At 39.1% G+C, this 25589-nt stretch overlaps 2 protein-coding genes across 2 annotated transcripts in view; one reads left to right on the forward strand and one right to left on the reverse strand.

Moving 5' to 3' along the window:
* Positions 1-775: 775 nt before the first annotated feature.
* LOC127643959 (tumor necrosis factor ligand superfamily member 12-like) lies at positions 776-12629 on the forward strand. Its single transcript, XM_052126916.1, has 6 exons — positions 776-1473; positions 2952-3033; positions 6786-6833; positions 6942-6965; positions 7077-7204; positions 11352-12629. The coding sequence occupies exons 1-6, from the start codon at positions 1300-1302 to the stop codon at positions 11604-11606; spliced, it is 711 nt and encodes a 236-aa protein (XP_051982876.1). The 5' UTR covers positions 776-1299; the 3' UTR covers positions 11607-12629.
* Positions 12630-13911: 1282 nt separating this feature from the next.
* LOC127643815 (chromodomain-helicase-DNA-binding protein 3-like) overlaps positions 13912-25589 on the reverse strand; it is a 74835-nt gene continuing 63157 nt past the window's right edge. Inside the window, exon 40 of the mRNA XM_052126712.1 lies at positions 13912-15640. Within this exon, the coding sequence (XP_051982672.1) occupies positions 15537-15640 (104 nt within the window). The 3' untranslated portion in view covers positions 13912-15536. The remainder of the gene's footprint in view (positions 15641-25589) is intronic.

A 25589-nucleotide genomic window follows, 5' to 3' on the forward strand; every position in this document is an offset into this window, starting at 1 on the left:
CACACATACAAAACAATTCTCTTATTTGCTCACACTATAGGGTACTGCAGATGTTTATGACTTTCTTCTGCTGAGCACAAATTACGACTTTTAGAAGAATATTCCAGTTCTATAGGTCCATACAATTAGTGAATTGTGACCAGAACTTTGAAGCTCCAAAAAGCATATAAAGGCAGCACAAAAGTAGTCCATACAACTCCAGTGATTAAATCTGTGTCTTCTGAAGCGATATGATAGATGTGGGTGAGAAACAGATCAATATTTAAGTCCTTACCATAAATCTCCATTTTCACTTTCACATTCTCTTTTTATTTCTTTGCATTCTTCATGCATATCGCCAGCTACTGGTTGGGGCTGGTCAAAGGTGGAGATTCATAGTAAAAAAGGACCCTGATAGCACATTTACATTCTTCTGGCCACCATTCATTTGCATTGAATATGCAAGCTAAAGAGCTGAGATATTCTTCTAAAAATCTTCATTTGGGTTTTGCAGAAGAAAGCCATACACATCTGGGATGGCACAAGGGTGAGTAAATGATGAGAGCATTTTCATTTTGGGGTGAACCCAAAATTGATTCCTTTCAGTTCAAAGTTTACACTACAGTTACGTGTAGTTTTTTATGTTTCACAAAAATGATGCACCTCTGCTATAGTGGTCTCTGAAGGTAAATCATAAACATAGCAAAATGCACTTGTTGATTTGATGCAGTGCTAAATAGTATTTCACTACAGAATAGGAATGCTTGGCACCGCACGAGGGGGAAGGAAATCTTTTTTCCACTGCTGTGCAGCAGGACTCACTTCCCTGCAGAGCATACTTGAGCGCCTGGACACAGAAGTGCAGTAAATGAGACCTCCTATCGACTAGACCATGCTCTATTTATCAAAGCCAACAAGGGGAAGCCATGTCCAAGAAACAGGTCCTTGAAGAATGCGAATCAAGTCCAAATCCCAGGCTATAGATCTACTACTGTCACCTCTCTGCACAATGATAGGAATATTGCACTATTTTTGAGGCCAGCTGCAAGTTAATGCAATAAACGCAGACAGTTCTCCATATACCAAAGCATTGCAAGCTGCGACGTTCCCCAAACTTGCTTGTTTACTGAGGTCAATCTTGCAACGTGTGTAGGTTTGCACTGAGCGCGCTGGAGGTAACGCATCTGCATTTGCGCTCTGAGTTGGAGAAGCTCTCGCGCATGGGACCTACCAGAGCGGCTCAAGAGATGTCGGCGTGGAATATGGACAGAATGACTGATGTGGAAGCTCTAGAACGGTAAACGATCCGCGTGCGCAAAAATGCAGCGAATTCTTCCGAGGAGACGCACCCGCACATTGCGCTTGGTCTGGTCGCTCATGGCCGTGCTCGCGCTGTCCCTCGCCGTGTGCAGTGCCGTATTTACAGTGTGGACATTGCGACAAACGCGGGACCTGTCCAGGTCTTTCAAAACTCTGCAAGAGCGCTTAGAGCAGGTAAGCGAGATTGCTCTTTTGCATCCCCCTCTTCTTTGCATGCCAAGTCTTGCGCATTTTGCATGCACTCTCAAGCATATTTGTCAGTACATTTCACTATGTTGTCAACACTAATTAGCCTATACAGTAATATTGGAATAGTTGTTTTTTAATTATTAGGCCTATTATTATTATTATTATTATTATTATTATTATTATTTTAATCACGAGGTTATGCAACACTCTCTTATGGTCCCGACATAAAACCTCCACTGGTTTTTGGGAGGTAGCCGATGTCTTAAGTAATCATCTGATTACTTTAGAGTAAAGTAATCATCTGATTACATTACAAGCACTTGATTACACTAATATACAGCTGCGGCACCGCTGGGGGTCTGCGGGACGCGTTTCTATGAGCCTTCCAGACTTTGCGCGCAGGGTGCTGTGAGTTATGGGCTTATTTCGTTTCTAAAGCCGCTGCCCAAGTGTGATGGCTCTGTTGCCAATTTTGCTCCATGTTTAGGGCAATTTACTGGAAATCTTATACTGCTTGGCACTGGCGCGTTTGAAGCCAATTGACATTGCTTTTTAAGCATCGTGTCTCGTAAAAGCATTTGTGTACTTATGGTTAAATGATTTGCGACTTGTAAGCTACCACTTACAGCCTTTTGCACTCTCTTACTTTGCCATGCGTTTTGTTGTGGCACTACCCGCATATAAAAGTTGTCACGCAGGAATTGGCACGCTAAAAGATGTGCAGGCAGCGCCCAAGTGCTGATTCAGATGGCGCACACAGGGACGCAATGACGTTACAAAATATTAAAGGTATTCATTAAGAGCTGGGGGGCCCCCCTCAATGGCCCTATGGGAACGCATGACTATGACTGTGGCTTTGCTGTACAGAACATTAGCTATAATTGTGTGTGGTGAGTGTAGATCCAATGCAAATTGGGCATACTCTCTTCACCCTCATGCACAACCACAGCTTCTGTCACCAGGCATTTGCTAAACTGCTGACAAAGCTTCCACATGCTGGTCACATTGTTTGTTAGCTCATTCTTTCCTACTTTATTTAAAGTTTGCTTATAACAAATAAGCATTCCAGGAATGTGTAGCATTACGGAAAAAAAGATTGCAAGGTGTCGTTACCGGTTTTCATTTAGAGGAAGTGGTTGACCTATTAAAAACCAGGTTTCAGTGTTTGCCAGGCTTCTGGTGACTGTTTGTTTTTGTCTCGTTCCGGAACGCCTCCAGCTTGGTTTTGATTATTTCAAAAGCTATGACTACTGCATGGGTTACCCGCAAAACATCAGTTAACAGAAGCCAGCAATGCTTCTCCCCAGTGGCCTGCTTGAACCTGACACACATATTTAAGTTCCATTCCTGGCCCAGTCACCCTGGTTGTGTCTGTCTCCCATCTCTGTCTGCAAAAGCTGTTGAGCGTGATGAGAAATGTTATTCTTGCTTCTTCTCACTCTCGCTATTTCTTTCCCTTGCAGGTGAATATGCAGCGTAAGGCCGTCTTCCAGCTCATCCTGGAAAAACGTGAACTGCTGGAGAGTCAGAGGTTCCGCAGAGATGGTACTGAAGGACATCATGTGTCGTAATGTCAGGCACAAATCAGTTAATGACATGTAATCAAAGCTGATCAGTAAAGTCGACGACTAAAGACCAGTGTTGGGTGTAATCGGATTACAAAATAATGAATTACTGTAATATAATTACTTTTCGAATTACTCAAAAAGCAATGTAAGGCATTACATTTTGAATTCTTGTAATCGCATTACAGTTACTGACTTTCAATTAAGTGCATTTTAAAGACGTTACTTGGGTTACACATATTATAATATTATTTATGTAGATTACATTTAAAACCTGAGTAAAGGGTCATTCATGCTACACTTCCACAAACACTTTGGAACATGGGAGCAAATCTGGATGACGAGTAGACATGTGACCACTAGAAGATTTGTATGTCCTCATGGTGTCATGGTTACTCACCTCAATCCGGGTGGTGGAGGACAAGTCTCAGTTGCCTCCGCTTCTGAGACAGTCAATCCGCGCATTATCTTATCACGTGGCTCATTGTGCATGACACCGCGGAGACTCCCAGCATGTGGAGGCTCATGCTACTCTCCGCGATCCACACACAAGTTATCACGTGCCCAATGGAGCGCGAGAACCCCTAATCGTGACCATGAGGAGGTTACCCCATGTGACTCTACTCTCCCTAGCACCGGGCCAATTGAGTTGCTTAGGAGACCTGGCTGGGGTCACTCAGCACACCCTGGATTCCATCTCGCGACTCCAGGGGTGGTAGTCAGCAACAATACTACCTGAGCTACCCAGACCCCCAACCAATAAAAGATTGAAACATCACACACTGACCAGAGTGCAACAGTGCCCACTCACTTTTTTAGCCGCATGGGTTCCAGAAGTATTTTTCCCATTAATTTCTTCCATAGAAATTATATAGTTTACATTTATTGCGAAATGTTCCAATATATACAGATATATTAGTAGTTTAAAGGTGAGGGGAGACCGACTCGAATTTCATCATTCATGGGAGTGTGCTGTCGCATCCGGACTTGTTTGGCGGGCATTCTTGGCTGCAGTTCTCTGATTGGTTGATCTTTCTCTGCTGGACCATGGGTAGTGTAGTTGTTCACCAGTAACTCGGCTATTAAACACAAAAAATGAAGTTGAAATAGCGCAGGTTAATGGCTTCATCAGAAGCATATACCATCGATGAACAAACTCAGAGCTCATGGTAGGTCTGTCTTTAAAAAATCAATTTGTCTATGGAATAATATATGGAATTTCTACATCTATAATTAGACTGTTGCACTTTATTCAAAGGATAGCTACATATTTCAAAGCTGCATATTTTTATTGGTGCTGGAATGTGAGTAGACGATATATTCTAACATTTTAAATATAATATTACTTGTGATTTATGATTTATTAAAACCATATTTAAGTTTAACATATAAATATTAAAGTTTTAACTTAATTTGACTAAACTATGAAATTGAATGTCTATAATTCCACTGTCACATGCAAGTCATACACTCAGAACCACATGTTTCTCCCTTGAGGATATTATATTATAAAAAATATTTCTGAAAAAATATTCAGTTCTGAGTGTATGACTTGCATGTGACAGTGACTGATGAGGAGATTATTTTGATTTTGTTGAGCAAAAAACAATACAACCTTTCTGTTTTATAAAGTAGATTAAAGGGATAATTCACCCAGAAATGACAATTCTTTCACCCACATGGCATTCCAGATGTTTATGACTTTCTTTCTTCTACTGAACACAAATGAAAATGTTTAAAAGGATATTTCAGCTCTGTAGGTCAGTACAATGCAATTGAATGGTGACCAGAATTTCATAGCTCCAAAAAGCACATAAAGGAAACAAAAGTTATCCATGCGACTTTTTTACTCTAAATCGCCACTTTAACTTTCAGATGTGAAAGTGAAACTAAACAGGCACCACATGCTGCTTTCAGATGTAAAAGTGAAAGTGGAGATTTAGAGTAAAAAAAAATCCTTAAATTTCGATCTGTTTCTCACCCACACCTGGTATATCGCTTCAGAAGACATGGATTTAACCACTGGAGTCTTTTGGATTACTTCTATATTTCCTTTACATGATTTCTGGAGCTACAAAGTTCTGGTCACCATTCACTTGCATTGTATGGACCTACAGAGCTGAGATATTCTTTTAAAACTCTTCATATGTTTTCAATAGAAGAAAGAAAGCCATACACCTCTGGGATGACAAGAGGGTGAGTAAATGATGAGGGATTTTCCATTATTGGGTCAACTATCCCTTTAAAAGTAAAATAATTAGTAATGTAATTTTTTATTAAGTAATTAGTAAAGTAGTAATATTACAATTTTAGTTATTTGCCCAACACTGGTAAAGACCTAAAGGAACAATTGAAAATGAGTGTTTTTATAAACAATAACAAAAATGTTATTGTGATCATTAGATTATGCCGTCTGTTACCGTATCATGCATAGACTGCCAATTAAAGCAATAACAGATTGCTTTTTGAAGGACACCGAATTGAAATAGCAGGAAATGTATAAAAGCATTATTAAAGCAGTGTTGCCCTAACATGTTGTAAAGACAAGAAAAATCGTTGATCACATGTTTCCAAAAGCTGCAACAGGAAGCAGTAGGCAGCAGGCTGAATGACAGGAGAAATTACGGGTTTGAGCTGGATGGACATTACATTACCCAGCAAAACCAGTTGGCACAAGGACCACAAGGGCATGTGGTTTTAGAACCATTCTAAAACAAGTGACCCCTGCATTGAAGCCTGAAATAGCTTTAATTGGCAATCGAATTGCTTCAGTTCTGCCTTGAATTCTATTGCAATTATGTGATAAGGCATCCGAGGCTTGCCTCCCAAGTGCAATGTGAAAAACAATGTGCCAGCAGGGCAAAAACAACAGAACGCAAGGAGCTATGGCCAAAAAGATCAGCAAAATAAACATTACTCCAGAACAGATGGACCATCAGAAGTCTAATGAGCAAGCCGCAAGTCTTCAGCTGACACCTGTCGGCTGTCTGATTTCAGAGCCAAAATGCTTATCCACAATCATTCCTCAAACTATATTGTTTTTCTAGCCCAAAATAGTGCCCCTTAGGGACAGTCAGGCTTCAAGTTGAACCAGTCAGCCAGAAATAACAGTCGGGTTAACCATTGCTATGAGGTTCCTTTTGAAGTCTGAGATGTAGGTGATCAGTCAATGCACATTTTGACAGACTAGCCGGAGTTCGGGCAGCTCTCATTAGGCAAGACACTAGAGACTCTGGAAAGGGACAAAACACTCATTTCTCAAGGTGGTTTGTTTGAAATGTTGCATGTAGTTAAACGGTAGCAGTAGCTGTTACTCTATCCCACTTCATAGACAGATTGTTATTATAATTGTTTTTGCATGGAAAGGTTAGGAAAGAGGCCACAATCCATTTTTCTTTTGTTTTCAAGTTTTGTCTCTTTTCTTTGTCGACACAAACCAGCTGGTGGGGAGAAATGAAGAAAATATTGAGCAAGATGGCTGTGGCTGAAAACAAAGGCTAAGAGAAGTGTAGAGCCGAGCTGAAAGGAAATATTTGACCATCTGCTTTGACAATCAGGGCCTCAGCTGGTAGATAAATTATTGTAGATTAATCCATGATGTTTGCATCTGCACAGCTGTTTAATGCTATAAATTGCAGGAGCTCTACACAGATGCTTTACCTCTAATCTTCATCACAGAGAGTTTCGTATTTTGTCCAAAACATGCCTCTCTTTTGTTTTTTATCTTACAAGCGGGAGGGAGAAAAGGAAATGGACGCAAAGCGGCCTCTCATTTTGAGAGTAAGTGGACATTATTTCAAATCACTTAATGTATCAATGGAACATCCAATGGCTATTCTGTCTCTCCATCTAACTGTTCGCCCTAATGTATATCTCAATTTTCAACAGTAACCAAAGATTCTGCCAAAAATGGTGAGTTATGGGGAGGACCATTTATAACATACATCATGTGAAATAATCAGTAACGCTCTGTCAAATGAAATACTTTCTAATAGTATGTGTGTGCGCGGTTGTGTGTCTTAGTGGGGAATGAGGGAGTCATTAAAGGATGGACAGAGGAGCAGCTGAATATGAGCAGAGCAGTGCATTACAATCCAGACACCGGCACCTTCAAAGTGGAGCGCAGCGGCGTCTACTTCCTTTACTGTCAAGTGAGTTTAACCGAACCAGTTTTCTGTAAACCTTTCTGACACACTGCATTCACTAGTAGCATATATTTAGACACACTGTCATCATTAACTTCCATCTTTCTCAAAACAAGGGGTGAGGACCTGTCAGTAGGCTTGCTTAAAAGAGTAGTTCATTCTTTCATAATTTACTCACCCTCATGTCGTCTCAAATGCACTTTTTTTCTTATGGGGAACACAAAAGCAGAAATTAATATCCTGATCTGTCTTTTCAATACAACGGCAGTTGACAGTGACTTACTTTAAAGCTTAAAAAAAGGAAGCAAAAGTATCAAAATATTCCTCGTGTCTCGTGCATCAAACTCTTCAAAAAGTCTTCTGAAGGCAAAACGACAGTTTTGGTGGGAAACAACCTAAAATTTACCTAAAAATCGTATGCCATGGCTCTTTTTCGCACATTCTTGAGTGTATGAGAGAAGCTCGTTCACATGTTTGTGTTCAAGTGAGAACTTGCGTCATTCACACAAAAAGCTATTTTTGCTTTTGCTAGATTTAAGCGCTCCTTGCCTTTAAGGGGGCCCAAAGCAAAACTTTCTGTGGGGGCCCCCGTCAGTGCGTTCATAAACCCCAAATACAACACCAAACTAATGATATGCAAAGTAAACATATCAGCTAAGTTTACATTGATGATAAAGTTTTGGCATTTTATTTGTAATTTTTATAAACTTTTATAATCTAAAAACTATTAGAACAAAAAAATAAAACGGATCAAAGATAATAAAACAATGAACAAGAGCAAATTATTACATGCTGAAAGACAGATAGAACATATTAAAATGGCAGTAAGACATATGAACAATGAAATAAATTACATAAAATTTTGTTTGAATAAATCTTCGCTAAAAATAAAGCTCTAGCACCTCCTAGCTTTCTGAAAAATTAGAACACACATATGAAAATGTTTCACAGCTAAATGCTTTTCTGACTGCATAATTTACCGGAAAACATGAAGTAATAACACTGATTACCACACCTGGAGTCACAAGTTTGAATCCAGGGCCTGCTGAGTGACTCCAGACAGGCTTCATAAGCAACCAACCGGTTGCTAGGGTGGGTAGAGTCCCGTTGGGTTAACCTCCTCATGTTCGCAATAATGTGGTTCTCGCTCTCAGTGGGGCGTGTGGTTGTGCGAGTTGTACATGGATGCCACGGAGAATAGCGTGAGCCTCCACACATGCTAGGTCTCCGTGGTAACGCACTCAACAAGCCAAGTGATAACATGCACAGATTGACTGTCTCAGATGCGGAGGCAACTGAGAGTTGTCCTCCGCCACCTGGATTGAGGCGAGTCAATACGCCACCACGAAGACCTAGAGCGTATTGGGAATTGGGCATTCCAAATTGAGGAGAAAAGGGGAGAAAATCAAAAAGAGAAAAAAGAAATATGAAGTAAACATATTATTTTGATATTTTGATTTTGCATGATTTGATGTGAGCTCATGACACAAATTAAGAAATGACTTTCAATGTTGGATTGTAGTATTGAAGCTGGACATCTGGAATGTGAGCTTGCAATGATAATATAAAAATAAGATAAGGATTTTAAATATGATAAATGGTAGTCAAGCAATTTTATTTGTATAAAGCTTTCAAAATACACACAGTTTCAAAGCAGCTTTACAGAAAGTGATAACCTTAGGGGAAACATAGGGATAACAGACTTACACAATAACTTAAGGGGAAACATAGGGGGAACAGGCTTTGACACTAACCTAAGGGGAAACATAGGGGTAACATGCTTTGACACTAACCTAAGGGGAAACATAGGGGTAACAGACTTCCACACTAACCTTAAGGGGAAACATAGGGGTAACAGACTTCCACACTAACCTAAGGGTAAACATAGGGAGAACAGGCTTCGACACTAACCTAAGGGGAAACATAGGGGTAACAGACTTCCACACTAACCTAAGGGTAAACATAGGGGGAACAGGCTTTGACACTAACCTAAGGGGAAACATAGGGGTAACAGGCTTCGACACTAACCTAAGGGGAAACATAGGGGTAAGAGACTTCAACACTAACCTAAGGGGAAACAGATTTTGACTTTAACCTAAGGGGAAACATAGGGGGAACAGACTTCAACACTAACCTAAGGGGAAACATAGGGGGAACAGACTTCAACACTAACCTAAGGGGAAACATAGGGGGAACAGACTTCAACACTAACCTATGGGGAAACATAGGGGGAACAGACTTCCACACTAACCTTAAGGGGAAACATTGGGGGAACACACTTCCACACTAACCTTAAGGGGAAACATAGGTGTAACAGGCTTCCACACTAACCTTAAGGGGAAACATAGGGGGAACAGACTTCCACACTAACCTTAAGGGGAAACATAGGTGTAACAGGCTTCCACACTAACCTTAAGGGGAAACATAGGGGGAACAGACTTCAACACTAACCTTAAGGGGAAACATAGGGGGAACAGACTTCGACACTAACCTTAAGGGGAAACATAGGGGGAACAGACTTCGACACTAACCTAAGCGGAAACATAGGGGGTACAGGCTTTGACATGGAGCAGTGGTGGCTCAGTGGTTGAGGCTCAGGGTTACTGACCAGAAGGTCGGGGGTTCAAATCCCAGCACCACTAAGATGCCACTGTTGGGTCCTTGAGCAAGGCACTTAACTCCAGGTTGCTCCGGGGGGATTGTCCCTGTAATAAGTGCACTGTAAGTCGCTTTGGATAAAAGCGTCTGCCAAATGCATAAATGTAAATGTAAATGACACTAACCTTAAGGGGAAACATAGGGGTAACAGGCTTCGACCCTAACCTAAGGGGAAACATAGGGGGTACAGGCTTCGACCCTAACCTAAGGGGAAACATAGGGGGTACAGGCTTCGACACTAACCTAAGGGGAAACATAGGGGGTACAGGCTTCGACCCTAACCTAAGGGGAAACATAGGGGGGAACAGGCTTCGACACTAACCTAAGGGGAAACATAGGGGTAACATGCTTTGACACTAACCTAAGGGGAAACATAGGGGTAACATGCTTTGACACTAACCTAAGGGGAAACATAGGGGTAACAGGCTTCGACACTAACCTAAGGGGAAACATAGGGGTAACAGGCTTCGACACTAACCTAAGGGGAAACATAGGGGTAACAGGCTTTGACACTAACCTTAAGGGGAAACATAGGGGGAACAGACTTCAACACTAACCTAAGGGGAAACATTGGGGGAACAGACTTCCACACTAATTCCGAAGTTTATTCCGAAGAGTTTCCCTTATATTTCTCTTTTTGAACAGACTTCAACACTAACCTAAGGGGAAACATTGGGGGAACAGACTTCCACACTAACCTTAAGGGGAAACATTGGGGGAACAGACTTCCACACTAACCTTAAGGGGAAACATAGGGGGAACAGACTTCAACACTAACCTTAAGGGGAAACATAGGGGGAACAGACTTCCACACTAACCTTAAGGGGAAACATAGGGGGAACAGACTTCCACACTAACCTTAAGGTGAAACATAGGTGTAACAGGCTGCGACACTAACCTTAAGGGGAAACATAGGGGGAACAGATTTTGAATTTAACCTAAGGGGAAACATAGGGGGAACAGACTTTGATTTAAACCTAAGGGGAAACATAGGCGGAATAGACTTTAACACGTATCTAAGGTGAAACATGGGGGAACAGTCTTAAACAAAGGGGAAACACAGGGGGACCAGACTTTGACACAACACTGGCACTGTTTAATTGTGAGCCATTGTTAACAAGCATCTCATTGCAGTCATCAGTGTGTAAAGGAGAGCTAAGGTTGAAGTCAAGATTTTTTACTATAACTTTTTAAGTTTGGATGTTATGCCTTCAGAAGCCTATGAATATGATGCACAAATTGCATGAACTACTTTTATGACTCTTTTGAACGGGGGTGGTACTAGAATGTCAACTTTTGAAAAATGACTGTTTATCTCTTTGTTAGACTGGGGATGCTCCTCCTTGATAATTTCGCTTGGGTTGGTCCAGGGGGCATTTTGAGATTCAGGGTGGGCACAAGTAAATTCATGGAGCGCAATGTCTCTCTCATAACATTCTTGTTTCACTTGTCCTCTTTTCCTGTTGTTTGGCACTATCCTTGCATCCACCTTCAGGTACACTTCAACGAGAACCAGAGTCAGTACGTGAAGCTTGAGGTTTCCGTTCCTAAAGGCCCCTTGCTCCAGTGCATGGAGGGGTATGGAACCACACCAGCATCTGGCTCACACAAGTTTCACTTCCTAAAGCCTTGCCAGGTCTCCGGCCTTCTACGCCTAAACAAGGGTGCTGAGCTTAAGGCTGTCACCGGAGGTTCCTTCAGTCTGCAGGTGTCAGGCAAACACTACTTTGGCCTCTTCAAAGTTAACTAGAGACAAGGACGGTTTTCCAAACACTTCAACTATATTTTTCACAGATCACTGGTAGAAATCAGGCCCAAAAGTACCTAATCTAAATCCGTGTCTTGGAACCTGGCTCCTGGTGTTGCCTTAACAGAGGAAATTGTGACTCAACAAGGAATGTTTCTGTAACCATCTGTCCATGGTCATGGATGACCCCTTTATGCACACAATTACCCTTTCATGAAGATGTCATCAGGATGTTAATGACTGCATAACTTGCCTTGTTGGATCAATTTACTGAGAATTATTTGGTACTTTCTGGGTTTGGATGCAAATGCCTTATTAAACACAAAACCAGCACAATTTCAACTACACAAATATAGCATTTAATTACAGCATACCAGAGACATGCTCCAGCAGCATGGTTGGCTTATATGCTGGCATAACCAGTTTGAACAGAAGTACAATACATTTTCGGCAGAGTCGCAGGGCACTACAAGCATGAGAGGTTTTACCACTGGTGTCTTGGCTGGACCAAAAGAGAATTGCCCCAGTTCCTGAACTGCCTTACCGCTGGATGGGCTCAACGCAGAAAACGAAGGTCTTGGTTGTTGATTAAGTGACTTAATATGCATCTTCTAGGTTGACTCCAAGAGAAATGTATTATTACTTTTGCATCGATTCAAAACAACAAGATTCACACCTCCAATCTTTTTCTTTTTAAATACATTTAGTCACTGTGACCAATATGAAACACCTCTTAATATTTATCAAGCAAAAGATAAAGGCAATGGCTTCTTAAAGTAAATGATGTATCTTGTGTACTGCACTGTTTTACTGAGAGTCGACAATGCGTACTTATGGCATGAACATTGACTTGTTGATGGCGTGTTGATTAAAGCTTGCTGGTTTACGTGTACATTTCTGCACAAGAACCTTTATAAAAAGCTGTAATATGTCTTCTGTTTTTATACAATGTGCAATTTCATGTTATATTATTATAAAGGTGAAGTTACAGATTTTTATACCACGTAATTACATTTAATCTCACTAATTAGAAATGTATGAAACTACTGGTGCTCCATATTGACTCCAATCTGTCGATGCCTCTTGAATTGCCACTCCTCAAGTCTTTCATAAATATTGTCATTACTGTCAGTTAAATTTGAAGTGGAAATTACAACCACCATTCTCAATGCACTTTACCCTGATTTCCTAATAACACACCAGCTTCCTCTTTGTATTTCCTCAACCCTCATGCGGAACCCTCATATTCCGCACAACCCTTGCATTTGGACTCTCACTTCCTGTATCTGAATCTGCAGCAAATAGTTGAAAACCTTTGAGGAAAAACATGTGCTTACCCCCACCCCAAACTCTTTAACCCCATTCCTACCCCCTTGTCTACTGTTTTTTCCTCTGTTTGGGTTCACTCCTCGCACAAAATCCACATTTGGCTAGCGGTCAATTTTCTGCTTTTAAAGCGACATCCAAGATAAACCTGACTGGGTCAAGATGAAGTATGGTCAGATTCTGTGAAAGTAAACGTGTGAAATTGAGATGACAGAGATGGTTTCAATTTGTGTGCACAAACACGCACACAAGGTGTTTCAGTGTTTTCGTGGTCATTTGTTTTGAATTTAGAATACACTTTAAACTTCACCTGTAAATCTGGTTGAAGAAATATTGATGAAAATTGGAAAGGTGTCAAGAAAGTAATTTTGAGTACAATTTCAGTGCCAAAATAACTGTTAATCTGATAAACTTCATTCCAACATTGAATAGGATTTACTGGCAATACCATCTCTGATTGTTGACCCTCTTAAAGATGTTTCGATATTTACCAGCAAGGTCTGAAGTCAACCAAGGCAAGAAAGTGCATAATTTTTCAATGCTTGTGTGTTGACATAAGCATTTTATGAAATAAATAGTGATACTAAATGATCATTCTCTCATCATTCACTCACCCTCTTGTCATCTAAACCTGATGACTTTCTTTCTTCTGTGGAACACAAGTGAGTATTTTTGGAAGGATGTATGAAGTGCATTTGTCCATACAATGCAAGTCAATGGGGTCCAAAATTTCAAGCTACAAAAAAAAGACAGTAATTCTTTAATAGCTTTTTAGTAAATAAGGACCATATTTTTGCTTTGTTTCTCACCCAAAGTAATTGTATCAGGAAGACATAAATTAACGACTCTTTTGTTCTGCCTTTATGTCCTTTTTGTAAGTCACCCCAGTGACTTACAATGTATGGACAAACACACACCCTAAATCAGAAGACAGAAAATTTAAGATGCAGAAGAAAAAGTTAAAGATGGCATGAGGGTGAGTAACTGAAGAGAGAATTATCATATTTGTGTTAACTATATTTTTAATACTTACAATTGACATACCATTTAAAGTGAAATACTGAAACTTCTCCAACATAACATATTTTCTAACCTGACAACAAGCACAGCAATACAAAAAGTCCTCATTTGAATTTTTATTTTATTACAAACAAAACAAAGAGAGAAAGATGCATTATTAACATGTTCCGTTCGGTGTGCCGAATGTCAATCACAACATTGTCACTGACTGTCTGGAACACAACAACAGTGACGCTTAGCAGGAAACGAACGAAATGCAAATACTGAAAGACAGAAAGGAAAAATAGAAAGAAATAGTTTGATTTGACACAACTCTCCCAAATAATACCAAGCAATAAAATGTGCAATATTTCAGTTTCAACAAAGGAGGAACTATGCTGGAGACCGGAGCAAATAAGTTAACATTGCAACTCATGTTCTGTTTCAATTGAGGCCTTGCTGAGGATAGTACAACTGCAGCCTTATAAAGAGTTCACATCTGCAGGTTAACTCTATACAGTTGTATTACCATTTAAGGCGATTACAGTACAGGGCTGTGTATATGTAGGAGCCAAAGATCGCAAAGAAACATTACGGAAATGCAGAAGGATAAGCAAATTTCATCTGCTTATTTCAATATATGTATTCACATGTTTTCAATTTTACGGTTCCACATGTGATCCACTGCATAAAGGTTATTTGTTTGCAAGCCCCAAATCTAGATAATCAGCAATGTTTATTAGATAGTAATGATGTCGAGCATTCCGAAGTTCATCCAACCTCTTCGTTGAATATTATTACAAGAGGTCCGCTTTAGAGAAATGTCATGGACCAAACATACAATGTATCAATGTTTTGACTGTTTTTTAAATTATTATTTTCATTTGGTAGAAGCTTTGCAATCGTATCATCAAGGACAACATTAAGAGCAACAACAATAATCATAAGGATTAAAATCAGGAGAACACAATGAAACTGATCTTAAATATGGAAAACTATATCAAAGAGCTCATAAAAAGGAGAAATCTGAAAAAATAAGGAGTGCAGTTGAGACATGGAAAAGTTACAACTTACTATGCTAGTAAGTTGGCACAGCTAATGCTTGGGCATTTTGCTTGACTAACCCATGGACTGTGAAGAGCATGCTGTCAGAAAACAAATCACTGCGGGTGAAATAAAGCTTGGCGAATGCTTTTCCAAATACATGCAGCTTCATGTCTGTGACAAGAGGCGCTAGCGAAACGGATGAACGTGTGAGTGTGATTGAACTGCTCAGAGATACCTGAATTGAGAGGCTGGTTTGGGATAGATAGTATGAGAGGAAGATAAATACAGTATCTGTGTGTGTGTGTGTGTGTGTGTGTGTATGTGTGTGTGGAAACCAACTGCTCTGCTGAATAACAAGTAGCTGTAACGCGAGGTGTCATGAAAGTGCTGCCGTGATACTGAGGATAGTCTGTGTTCATTCATCAAACTGTAGGGTTGCAGGTGCACGTCTGCATCTACCGTATGCGTGTTCTGAAGGAATAGTTGTTTACATTTGCATGCAGATGTCCTTTGACTGACTCAGCATGTGTGTGTGTGTGTGTGTGTTGAGAGGGGCTGAATTCAGTCATCGATGCAGATCACCTCCCCACTGCGCTGTTCCCTTCGTGCCATCAGAAGCTCCACATCTCTCTCTTTCTTTACTGACATGGGGGGCCCGTTCAACACTGCGGGGAACATGCAAACACACACAGGAAGTCAAGTTAATGATCCGTACACTAAGGCAAGGCAAAGCATAATTTCCCCTCTTTTGTTTATGCTAAAATAACAAAACATTTGAAAGCACAATCGAGCACAATCTGACCTTTCCTCTTTTTATCCTCATCGTATCATGCCCATTTTTCATCATCACGCTTTCCATCTCTCAGTGGCTCTGAGTGATTTATTTGTCTTTCTCTTATTTCTGTCTCTCTTCTCCCTTTGTGCCATTCTTTTTATCATTCAGTTTAGTCCTTTCTTTCTTTCTTTCATACTATGACTTTAATTTTGACATTTATTTTAATTTCTGTGTATACTTCAGTTCAAATTTACAAACAAAACATAAAAAAAACACACACACAGAATGAAACCCCATTGTGCTCCATTGTGGGCACTCTAAACTGCGCACAAGCAAAGATGCGCACTTCTGCTATTTCTCCCGCCCAGATGGAAAACAAATTCTGCACTGCTCGCAGGCTCAAAGGTGTCTGGGACATTTCTTGTATTAGAGCTAAATGCATGCTCAGTATTTGAACTGCAGTCCATATGAATGTTCTTTTTTTCCGGTATGGAGCTTACGCTTTGAGTGAAAATACACATTATTGAGTCGTGAAACAACACATAAATATAACCAGGCGTGGGGCCAGAAGGTTGGCACGGGGTGGCCACCCTAAAAATAAGCTTTGCCACCTCACTTGGGTCCTGGAGACGGTGCGCAATGGCTTAACCCGTCAGTGTCACGCATGGTCCATAACAACGTTCCGCCCGTGTCTGACAAGACAACAACGCACAACTGCAGATGTTAATAGATAAATAGGTAAATGCCCATCCCGTGACAGTTTGCCCAAAAAAGGAAAATTCTCTTATCATTTACTCACCCGCATGCCATCCCAGATGTGTATGACTTTCTTTCATCTGCAGAACACAAATAAAGATTTTTGGAAGAATATCTCATCTCTGTAGGTCCACATAATGCGAGTGAATGGGTACCAAACATTTTAAGCTCCAAAAATCACACAAGTCAGCATAAAAGTAATTCATAATACTCCAGTGGTTAAAGCAATGTCTCCAGAAGCGATTTGATAGGTCTGGGTGAGAAACATACCCGAATACTATTCACCTGAATACCTAAAGAATGTTCTGTGGGTGAGAAACAGATCAATATTTAAGCCATTTTACAATAAATTTGCCTCCCTGCTCAGTCAATCTCCACTTTAACTTTCACTTTCTACTTATTTAATTTTTTTGGTGATTCACATTCTTCATGCATATTGCCCCATTCTGGGCAAGGAGAAGAATTTCTAGCATAAAAGGACTTAAATATTGATCTGTTTCTCACCTACACCTATCATATCACTTCTGAAGACATGGATTACTTTTATGATGCCTTTATGTGCTTTTTTAGGGTCAGTATTTTGGCAACCATTCACTTGCATTGAATTGATCTACAGAGCTGAGATATTTTTCATAAAAGTAATTTGTGTTCTGCAGAAGAAAGAAAGTCATACACATCTGGGATGGCATGAGTGTGAGAAAATGATGAGATTTTTGGAGATTTTCATTTTTGGGTGAACCATACCTTTAACATAAACTGTCTTACTTGAATGCAAACAGGTCCAACAAATCAACGTAAATGCTCTAATGCAGACAAATAGATCTGCTGCTGTCTCTGTTTTGTTGTTAATATTAATCAAAAAAACAAAATTGGAAAGAAAGCCACTGACTGCTCTTTATTTGTTTTTTATTAGCCTACTTTATTCTTAGTTTACTTTATAACAGGTTACATCTTTAATATTGTTACAATTTAACTGAATTCAAAACATTAAACAATGTTTACTTAATTGAGAAACACTAATGCAACATGTCATTGTTTTAATTCAATAGGTTAATATGTACATTCATATTTTACTTGTTAAATAAAGGAGTGTGTTCAATAACATATTATACATTTTTACTGTGGTAATAACATTTTAAATATATTTTGAAATATCTAAGAATTGTGAAATTTCACCGGTATTGGTGCTAACAAAAATGTTGATGTATATATATATATATATATATATATATATATATATATATATATATATATATATATATATATACATACTGTATATATAATAATCCTGCTCAGGTGCTCGGAGGTTCCGACCAATCAAAATAGGATCTGCTCAGCAAGAACAAAAATGTTGGTGAGGGAATATTGGTGAGCATCCTTTAATCAATAAACATTAGAATATCAGAATATCATACACAATACAATACATAATAATACAAATAATAATAATAATACAAAAACTAATCTCATCTTGTTTAAGAGATATATGTGAGGATTAAAGGGACATATCAATAGAAGCCAACCATATATCATAGTTCACCACACACACACACACACACACACACACACACACACACACACACACACACACACACACACACACACACACACACGTTGTGTTTCCATGTTTTATGGGGACTTTCCATAGACATAATGGTTTTTATACTGTACAAACTTTATATTCTATCCCCTAAACCTAACCCTACCCCTAAACCTAACCCTCACAGAAAACTTTCTGCATTTTTACATTTTCAAAAAACATCATTTAGTATGATTTATAAGCTGTTTTCCTCATGGGGACCGACAAAATGTCCCCACAAGGTCAAAAATTTCGGTGTTTTACTATCCTTATGGGGACATTTGGTCCCCACAAAGTGATAAATACACGCACACACACACACACACACACACACACACACACACACACACACACACACACACACACACACACACACATGTTGTGTTTCCATGTTTTATGGGGACTTTCCATAGACATAATGGTTTTTATACTGTACAAACTTTATATTCTATCCCCTAAACCTAACCCTACCCCTAAACCTAACCCTCACAGAAAACATTCTGCATTTTTACATTTTCAAAAAACATAATTTAGTATGATTTATAAGCTGTTTTCCTCATGGGGACCGACAAAATGTCCCCACAAGGTCAAACATTTCGGGTTTTACTATCCTTATGGGGACATTTGGTCCCCACAAAGTGATAAATACACGCTCACACACACACACACACACACACACACACACACACACACACACACACACACACACACACACACACACACACACTGAGTGTCTAGTGTTTGAAATCTTTTGCTTCTAGATTTTGCTGCAGACTCACAGTTTAACTCAGACTGACATGATCGCTGCCAAAATGTAATCACTTATGACATACAAACAGTTCCAATACTGTCTAACCTTCCTGCCAGTGAACATTCTAGAGTTGTCTAGTTCTAAAAACAGGATCCAAAAACATTAAGTGACTAAAATTGACCAACATTGAATAAGTGTAATTCTATTCTATTAAAATAAAAAAAAAAAGCCCTCCTACAATAACAACACTGCTATTGTGCTTAGACTAAAGCAAGAATATACTTTGGGTTTTCCATGTGCTGCTACAACTCACGCAGTGTGTGACACAAATTTGGCTGATAGCACAGTGTGGCGGATCAGTGCACATCGTCTGCACATGCACCTGCCGTTGACCGCAGTAAAAGAGTACAACAAAGCTCTCAAAGTACACATGCATCGAACGTGTCCATATGGACACGTAAAAAGAGTATACTTTGGCTGCATCTAAAAGTGCGTACTGTTAGATTATGTACTGTATTTGATGAAGGACGTAATTCTCAGATGGTTAAAAAGAACATTCTTAAGGTATTCAGTTGAATATTATTCGTTATGTGGGCATTGTCCCATGACCCAAATATATGATTTAATAAAACAACAATCAAGTCAAGTCAAGTCAATTTTATTTGTATAGCGCCTTTCACAACACACATCGTTTCAAAGCAGCTTTACAGAATATCAGCATTAACAGATGATAAGACTGTAATATCTTTAAAGTCGATGAATCATCATTGTGTAATTTAGATAAAATACGATTTTTAATAGTGTTTAAGAATAACTAAATGATAATTGTATTAATAACCCCAGTGAGCAAGCTGTGTGCGATTACTTTTCAATCGTGAAAATAATTACCTCTGGTTTTGTTAAACAAGCACAATTTAACCATTAGGTACAACTTTCATGGTGTATATATAACACTTTCACTTGAAATTAATTAATTGACAATTTATAACGCAACATCTCATCAGCTCCTGAGGCATTATGGGCTAGTAAAGTGTCCAGTGGATGCACACTTCAGAATGCCACCAGGTGTAGTAGGACATACACGTATTTCACTCCAACTCTTTAATAAATCCTGGGGATTCGGACACCCTAGTTCATTGATACACTGTTTAAGTACACTATATAGTAAGGAAGTATTCATATTCAGACGCAGCCTTTGAAAGGATGAGTGCTCGAACATGCAGGAGTAGTACCGACATGCGGAAAAATTAAGTATAACCTAGGCTTAACCCTATGTATCCATTAGCGAGGGGTGAGCGGAGCAAGAGAAGATATTTCCAATTCTTTCTCTATGGGAGCTAAGCAGCAGGTTTGCACATGGGATTGTGGGATTGACAGCGGAGCAAGCAGAAAGAATGTTAAAAAGTTGGGACATTCTGAACTTGCGGTGTTATCTGCTGCAGATAGTCCTGTTGTTTCTGGTGGAGTCAGCGCTTAAATCACATTGTAAAGTATTGATATTTATTTCATTTTTCAAAAGCAGTTTGCATACTTTTGTTGTGGCTTCTTGGCCAAAATTAGAGAAAGGCTTTTGTTCTGGTTGTACTTAAATGTCCTGAAAAAAAACATGTAGGCTTCATTTTATTTATGCAAAATATTATTTCATATTTGTTTGTATTGATTGGGGGTTAAATATGACCAAGATATTGATAAGATATCTCGACAGATTTCATGAGAATCACCCATTGAGAGAAATTCTTTAGCACAAGTTGACATATACGAAAAATTCTAATATAGTGTTCTGTCTGTTCTTTTGGATCAACACACCTTACAGATGCTGTATGTACATATCTAGGCATTGTTCAAAGCTTCAAATTTATGACTCGTTGTGCAATCTCCTGACACAGTGGTGTAAGGCGGGGTGCCAATGTGTTTGCATACAAAGGCAAAGAGCAAATGTATGATCTTTGAGAAAATCAAAATATGAACTTTCTCACAATTAGCAACTCTTCCTGAGGCATCGCACCCCACTGAGCAAATTCACACCTCATTGTTGCCCTTCCACATCTGTCCCATTCTCTCCCCTCTCCTCCTCATCCGTTCCCCTTCAGCTCAGAATCACCTCAAACTCACCTAAGATCCGTATGTAGCAAAAGACCATATCTGATGTATACAAATAATGTAACTAGTGTAACATGTTTGGTATCATTTAAAAAGTCTCAGTGTGACTGGTACAGTGTTCTTTTTCCCAGGTTTGTAAAACTTAATGACAACAAAGTTATAAGGTCTTTTCCAAATACTGAATAATTCTGGAGGCCTATCCCCCTCCTTGAAGGTTTAACACCAGGAAGCCAAGAACCCATTCACCCCCAAATTCTCATTGTTCAAAGGATAATACCATTTGGTACTCAATGTGTATACTGTCTGGATATTTAAGGAAGGCTGGCCCAGAGCTCAGGGTTCTCTGTAGTCAGATGATCCCACACCTCAATGTGTGTAACTTTAATAATAGGAATCTGCATTCAGATTTCCTATGCTTTGTAATTACATGTAGTTTTCTCAACTGCCAGGTTTGTTCTTTGACTTGTTTCTTTAACCTGTGTTTTAAATCCTACCTGGCAAATAAATAGTTACTTTTTGATTTATTCTGTATTCCTCTGAAATCATTTATATCAATACTGGGTCTTTAAAATAGGAGAAACCGCTCTGGAGGAACCGAGCAGGAGAATCCCATTTTAAGAATCATTTCTATCATAACTGAAGCTTTAATGTAGGAGGCTTAAAGACTATCAGTTTGAATCTCATTAGAAACTGATCAAAAGGTAAATGAACAGAAGAGGATTCAGAGTAATCAATAACTTAAAAGATTCAAATAAAAAATGATCAGAAAGTATTAGAGCCTTAATCTAAATTAGAGGTCAATTTAAAATTGGAGTCCGATTAATATAAAATTGGAGTCTGATAAAATTAATAACGGAATGAATTTGTAAAGTGCAAATTATTAATAATAATTGCTTTACTTTAGTGCTCAGAAAAGACAGAACAACGCAGAGACCTTCAAGGGGAAAATCTATTTTAAAAAGCAGTTTTCCCTGTCTTTTTACCATGTGAGGGACTAAAGGTGACAGATAGCTTCATTGTGATTTCATCTCAGGCCTAGACTTGCATGGCATTGAGGACCAGTTTCAAGATCTTCAAAAAGATAATCGCTCTTGGCATGTGTTCATCAATATTACACAACCTAAGATTATTCAAGGGCAATATTGCCAGAGTCATTTGTTGGCTGAGATTGGCATTCTTGACTGTGCAAAAATAAATCTGTGCAATAGAACAGGCTAAAGTGTTAACTTAAATTATCTGATTAAGACTGGCACCATTTTGTAAACATGTAATAAGAGAATAAAAATGCATGGCCCTCAGATGGGAAAGTGCCTGGAGAAAGCTTGGAATGTGTTGGGGCTCCTTTACAAGGGGGAAATGCTGAGTTAGAAACCCGTCGGGTAACTTTCATGTCTCCGAAAGTTGTACTGCATGCTCCTCTAATGTGAGCCAAGGAAAATAATTCATTACTCAGATTCTGATCTCTAAGTGACTTCAACTCTCTGCTTCTATAATCAACAATCTTGGATACGAGTCTCAGACTGCCTCTCTCTCCGAGACTGTCTTTCTCTCAGATTGTCTCTATTCCAGACTATCTGCCTCTCACACTGCCTCTCACTTATACTCTCTTTTCTCTCTCAGACAGTCTCTCTCCCAAACTATTTCTATTTTCGACTGCCTCTCTCTCCCTGATATGTTTCTCTGAGTCAGTCTCTCTCTTTTACAAAGTGTTTCTCTCTCTGATGCAGCTTTACACTGCAGTTCTCTCTAAAACTCTATTTCAAACCCTCTTTTTGTCTCTGAATGTTTTCTCTGAGACAGTCTCTCTTTCCGCAATCATCTCTCTTTTTGCCTGCCTATCTGCAGATTGCCTCTTTCTCAGACCACCTCTCTCAGGCCCTGTTTACACATGGTTTTATGATGCAGTTTGGGCTTTCCGATCACAAGTTGACAGCCAAGAAACATAACCGTTTACACCTGGTTGTAATATGTCTTTTTTGACCACTTGAGTTTGGATTTCAAGAGGAGGGTTTCTGATTTCATGACGATATACACTCAAAAGACGATATACGGCCCAAAAGTTTGAAACACACTCATTCTTTATTATATTTTTTTTCTTCACATTTAAGGATAATAGTAAAGTCATCAAAACTATGGAATAACATAAATGGAAATATGGGAATTATGCTGTGGCTAAACAAAATCCAAAATAATTCAAAACTGTGTTGTATTTTAGCATCTTCGAAGTAGTCGCCATTTGCCTAGAATTTGCAGAAACGTACTCTTGACATTTTCTCAACCAACTTCATGAGGTATCATCCTGGGAGGATTTTTAAACAGTATTGAAGGAGATCCATCTATATGTTGGGCACTTATTGGCTGCTTTTCTTAATTATTTGGTCCAAGTCATCAATTTCAAAAACGTTTTTTTATTCAATTTTAGTTTTATAATGAAATAAATTAATATGGTGGCACAATTATATTTTTGTCCACAAAACTAATTTCAAATAATTAAGCATACGCCTTCAGATCAAAACATTTTTAAGATCATGAGAAACATTTCAGTCAAGTGTTTCGACCGGTAGTGTACATCAATCACTACACTAGCGTGTTACTGCATGATGATAAAGTGCAAAAAAGTTAAAAAGGGTATGCAGTTTTTGCCTTATTAAACTTGAATTTAATCTAAGCACAAACATGGAATTTTGAGCAGAATTCTCAATTGTTTTAGAGCAATATCTGTATTAACCAAGCTTTGACTGTGTGCTTCTCATCAGTGTGTTGATTTTATGCACACTGAAGAAGTTCTGTCAAGTTCTTGTGCATCTAATTTACATGTATGCCAGCAGTCACCAATTAGCGGACCGTGGTCCAGGTCTGGACCCTGGATTGGTTCCATCTGGACAACAAGACATCATTACAACAGTTGCACCATCTCACCGTGTCTACACTTTAGGTTTGGGCGCAAGCGCTCTGGGGTGTAGATAGCACTATATCTTTATAAGCCCTATAACCTAACACGTTTCATTAATGCCCTTTCATGCTCCACACACATTGCCTCTCTTTCCCCGGTCCGCGACATGAGGCGCCGCATAATAGAGCAGCAGATGCGGTTATTTTAAGGACAGTAGACAGTAGCGGAGAAATACAGTGAGCATCAATATCGATGGAAATCTATATTTACCGGCATCTTTTGCTAAAGTACACTGCAGAAAACAAAAAAGAAACAATATTCATGTGCCTGATATGACTCAGAAGATTCAGCTAAGCAAGGTTTCTGACAGGACCTAGAAACTAGGAGACTAAGGGACTAGAAACATTGAATCTGAAATTTTGAGAAAATTAATCAGTCAGATATAGAATAATCTCTGGCACGGATGGCAAGAAAGACAACCAAAACCTTGAAATTACAAATTCTCTGCTTATGATGAAAAATATTTCCATTAATTGATAGTCAGCCCATTTATACTTAACTATAGCAAACAGTTTTTTTTAACTGCACTATTTAGATATCTAGTACATTGTTTGTTTGTTTTTGGTCGATTTACATTTTAGGTAAAATATAAAAATGGTTCATTAAGACCTTTACATTACCTACATTATCTCTCAGGGGTTACCCCTGAACCCCCATGTATTATCTTTCCTATGTATATAAACAGTAGAAGATCCCCCATAGTCCACTACTTTGGTTGTCTTTGGGCCACAATGTCCTTATTCTTGTCCAGTTTTTAAGATACCTTTTGACTGTTGATTTATTTTTATTTTTTTCTTATTTTACAAAGTAGTCTACTATTGCTGCCAACTTGGAAATGTATAATAACTATTTTTAAAAATGTGCATTTCTTACAACATTGTCATTAGTCAGAATGGCTATGAAATTACACAAGCTATTATTGTCCGGACCTTTAGTGGGGTGGAAATGTCGAGACCTGGCCTCTTGGAAATTTAATTGAATACCCCTGATGCATGCACTTTTTAATACCGCAATTAACCAGCATAGTTTGAAACACTTGTAGCACAGTCGTTGATTGACAGGTGAGTGGGTGGCGCTTCACTGCTGTTTGAATGCATTTGAATGGATAAATGCTTACACTACTTGCCCGATGTGGTCACATGGCTTTTCACAGTGGACAAATCCAAAAACGTTTTGGACGCATTGTCCCATTCCAAACTGATTAACCAATATGTATCAAAAGACCAGGGGACTCAGTCTATCTCTCTCTCTTAAACTGCACATTACAAGTACACCTGTATACATTATATGGTTTTCTGGGTGCCGCCATGTTTCGTTCCCAGTTTTTCTTCTCTTGCATACCTGTACATTTGGTTTGTGCATCCGTCGTAGCGTGCATGGGTCAAACATGTATGTATGCCATCAATGGTTAAGCACTCAACTATGCATGAGACATAATGGCACACGGATAAATAAAGTATTTCCTAGCCTTCAGACTGGCTCTCTCCCTCTATGTATCTCACTTTCTCTGGGCAAAGATGATCTGAGGGCATCAAGTTTGCTCTTGCATATCAGCCTGCCTCAACTCTCACTCTCTTTATTTCTTCCTCTGTTTTCAGTAAACCAGAAAAACATTCAGATGATTGCAGCTGGCCTCAGTGACCCAGCCTATCCAAACACCCAGCAAACTCACACAATTAATCACTCACATAGAATCCATA

Source organism: Xyrauchen texanus, chromosome 1 (assembly GCF_025860055.1).
Source record: "Xyrauchen texanus isolate HMW12.3.18 chromosome 1, RBS_HiC_50CHRs, whole genome shotgun sequence".
NCBI classification, from domain to species: domain Eukaryota; kingdom Metazoa; phylum Chordata; class Actinopteri; order Cypriniformes; family Catostomidae; genus Xyrauchen; species Xyrauchen texanus.

Bases quoted from the DNA above. Each gene is read 5' to 3' on its own strand.
- LOC127643959 (XM_052126916.1), top strand. From the start codon at position 1,300: ATGCAGCGAATTCTTCCGAGGAGACGCACCCGCACATTGCGCTTGGTC. The intron at 3,034-6,785 runs GTACTGAAGGAC...TTATCTTACAAG, and splicing joins TCAGAGGTTCCGCAGAGATG to CGGGAGGGAGAAAAGGAAAT. The intron at 6,966-7,076 runs GTGAGTTATGGG...TGTGTGTCTTAG, and splicing joins CAAAGATTCTGCCAAAAATG to TGGGGAATGAGGGAGTCATT.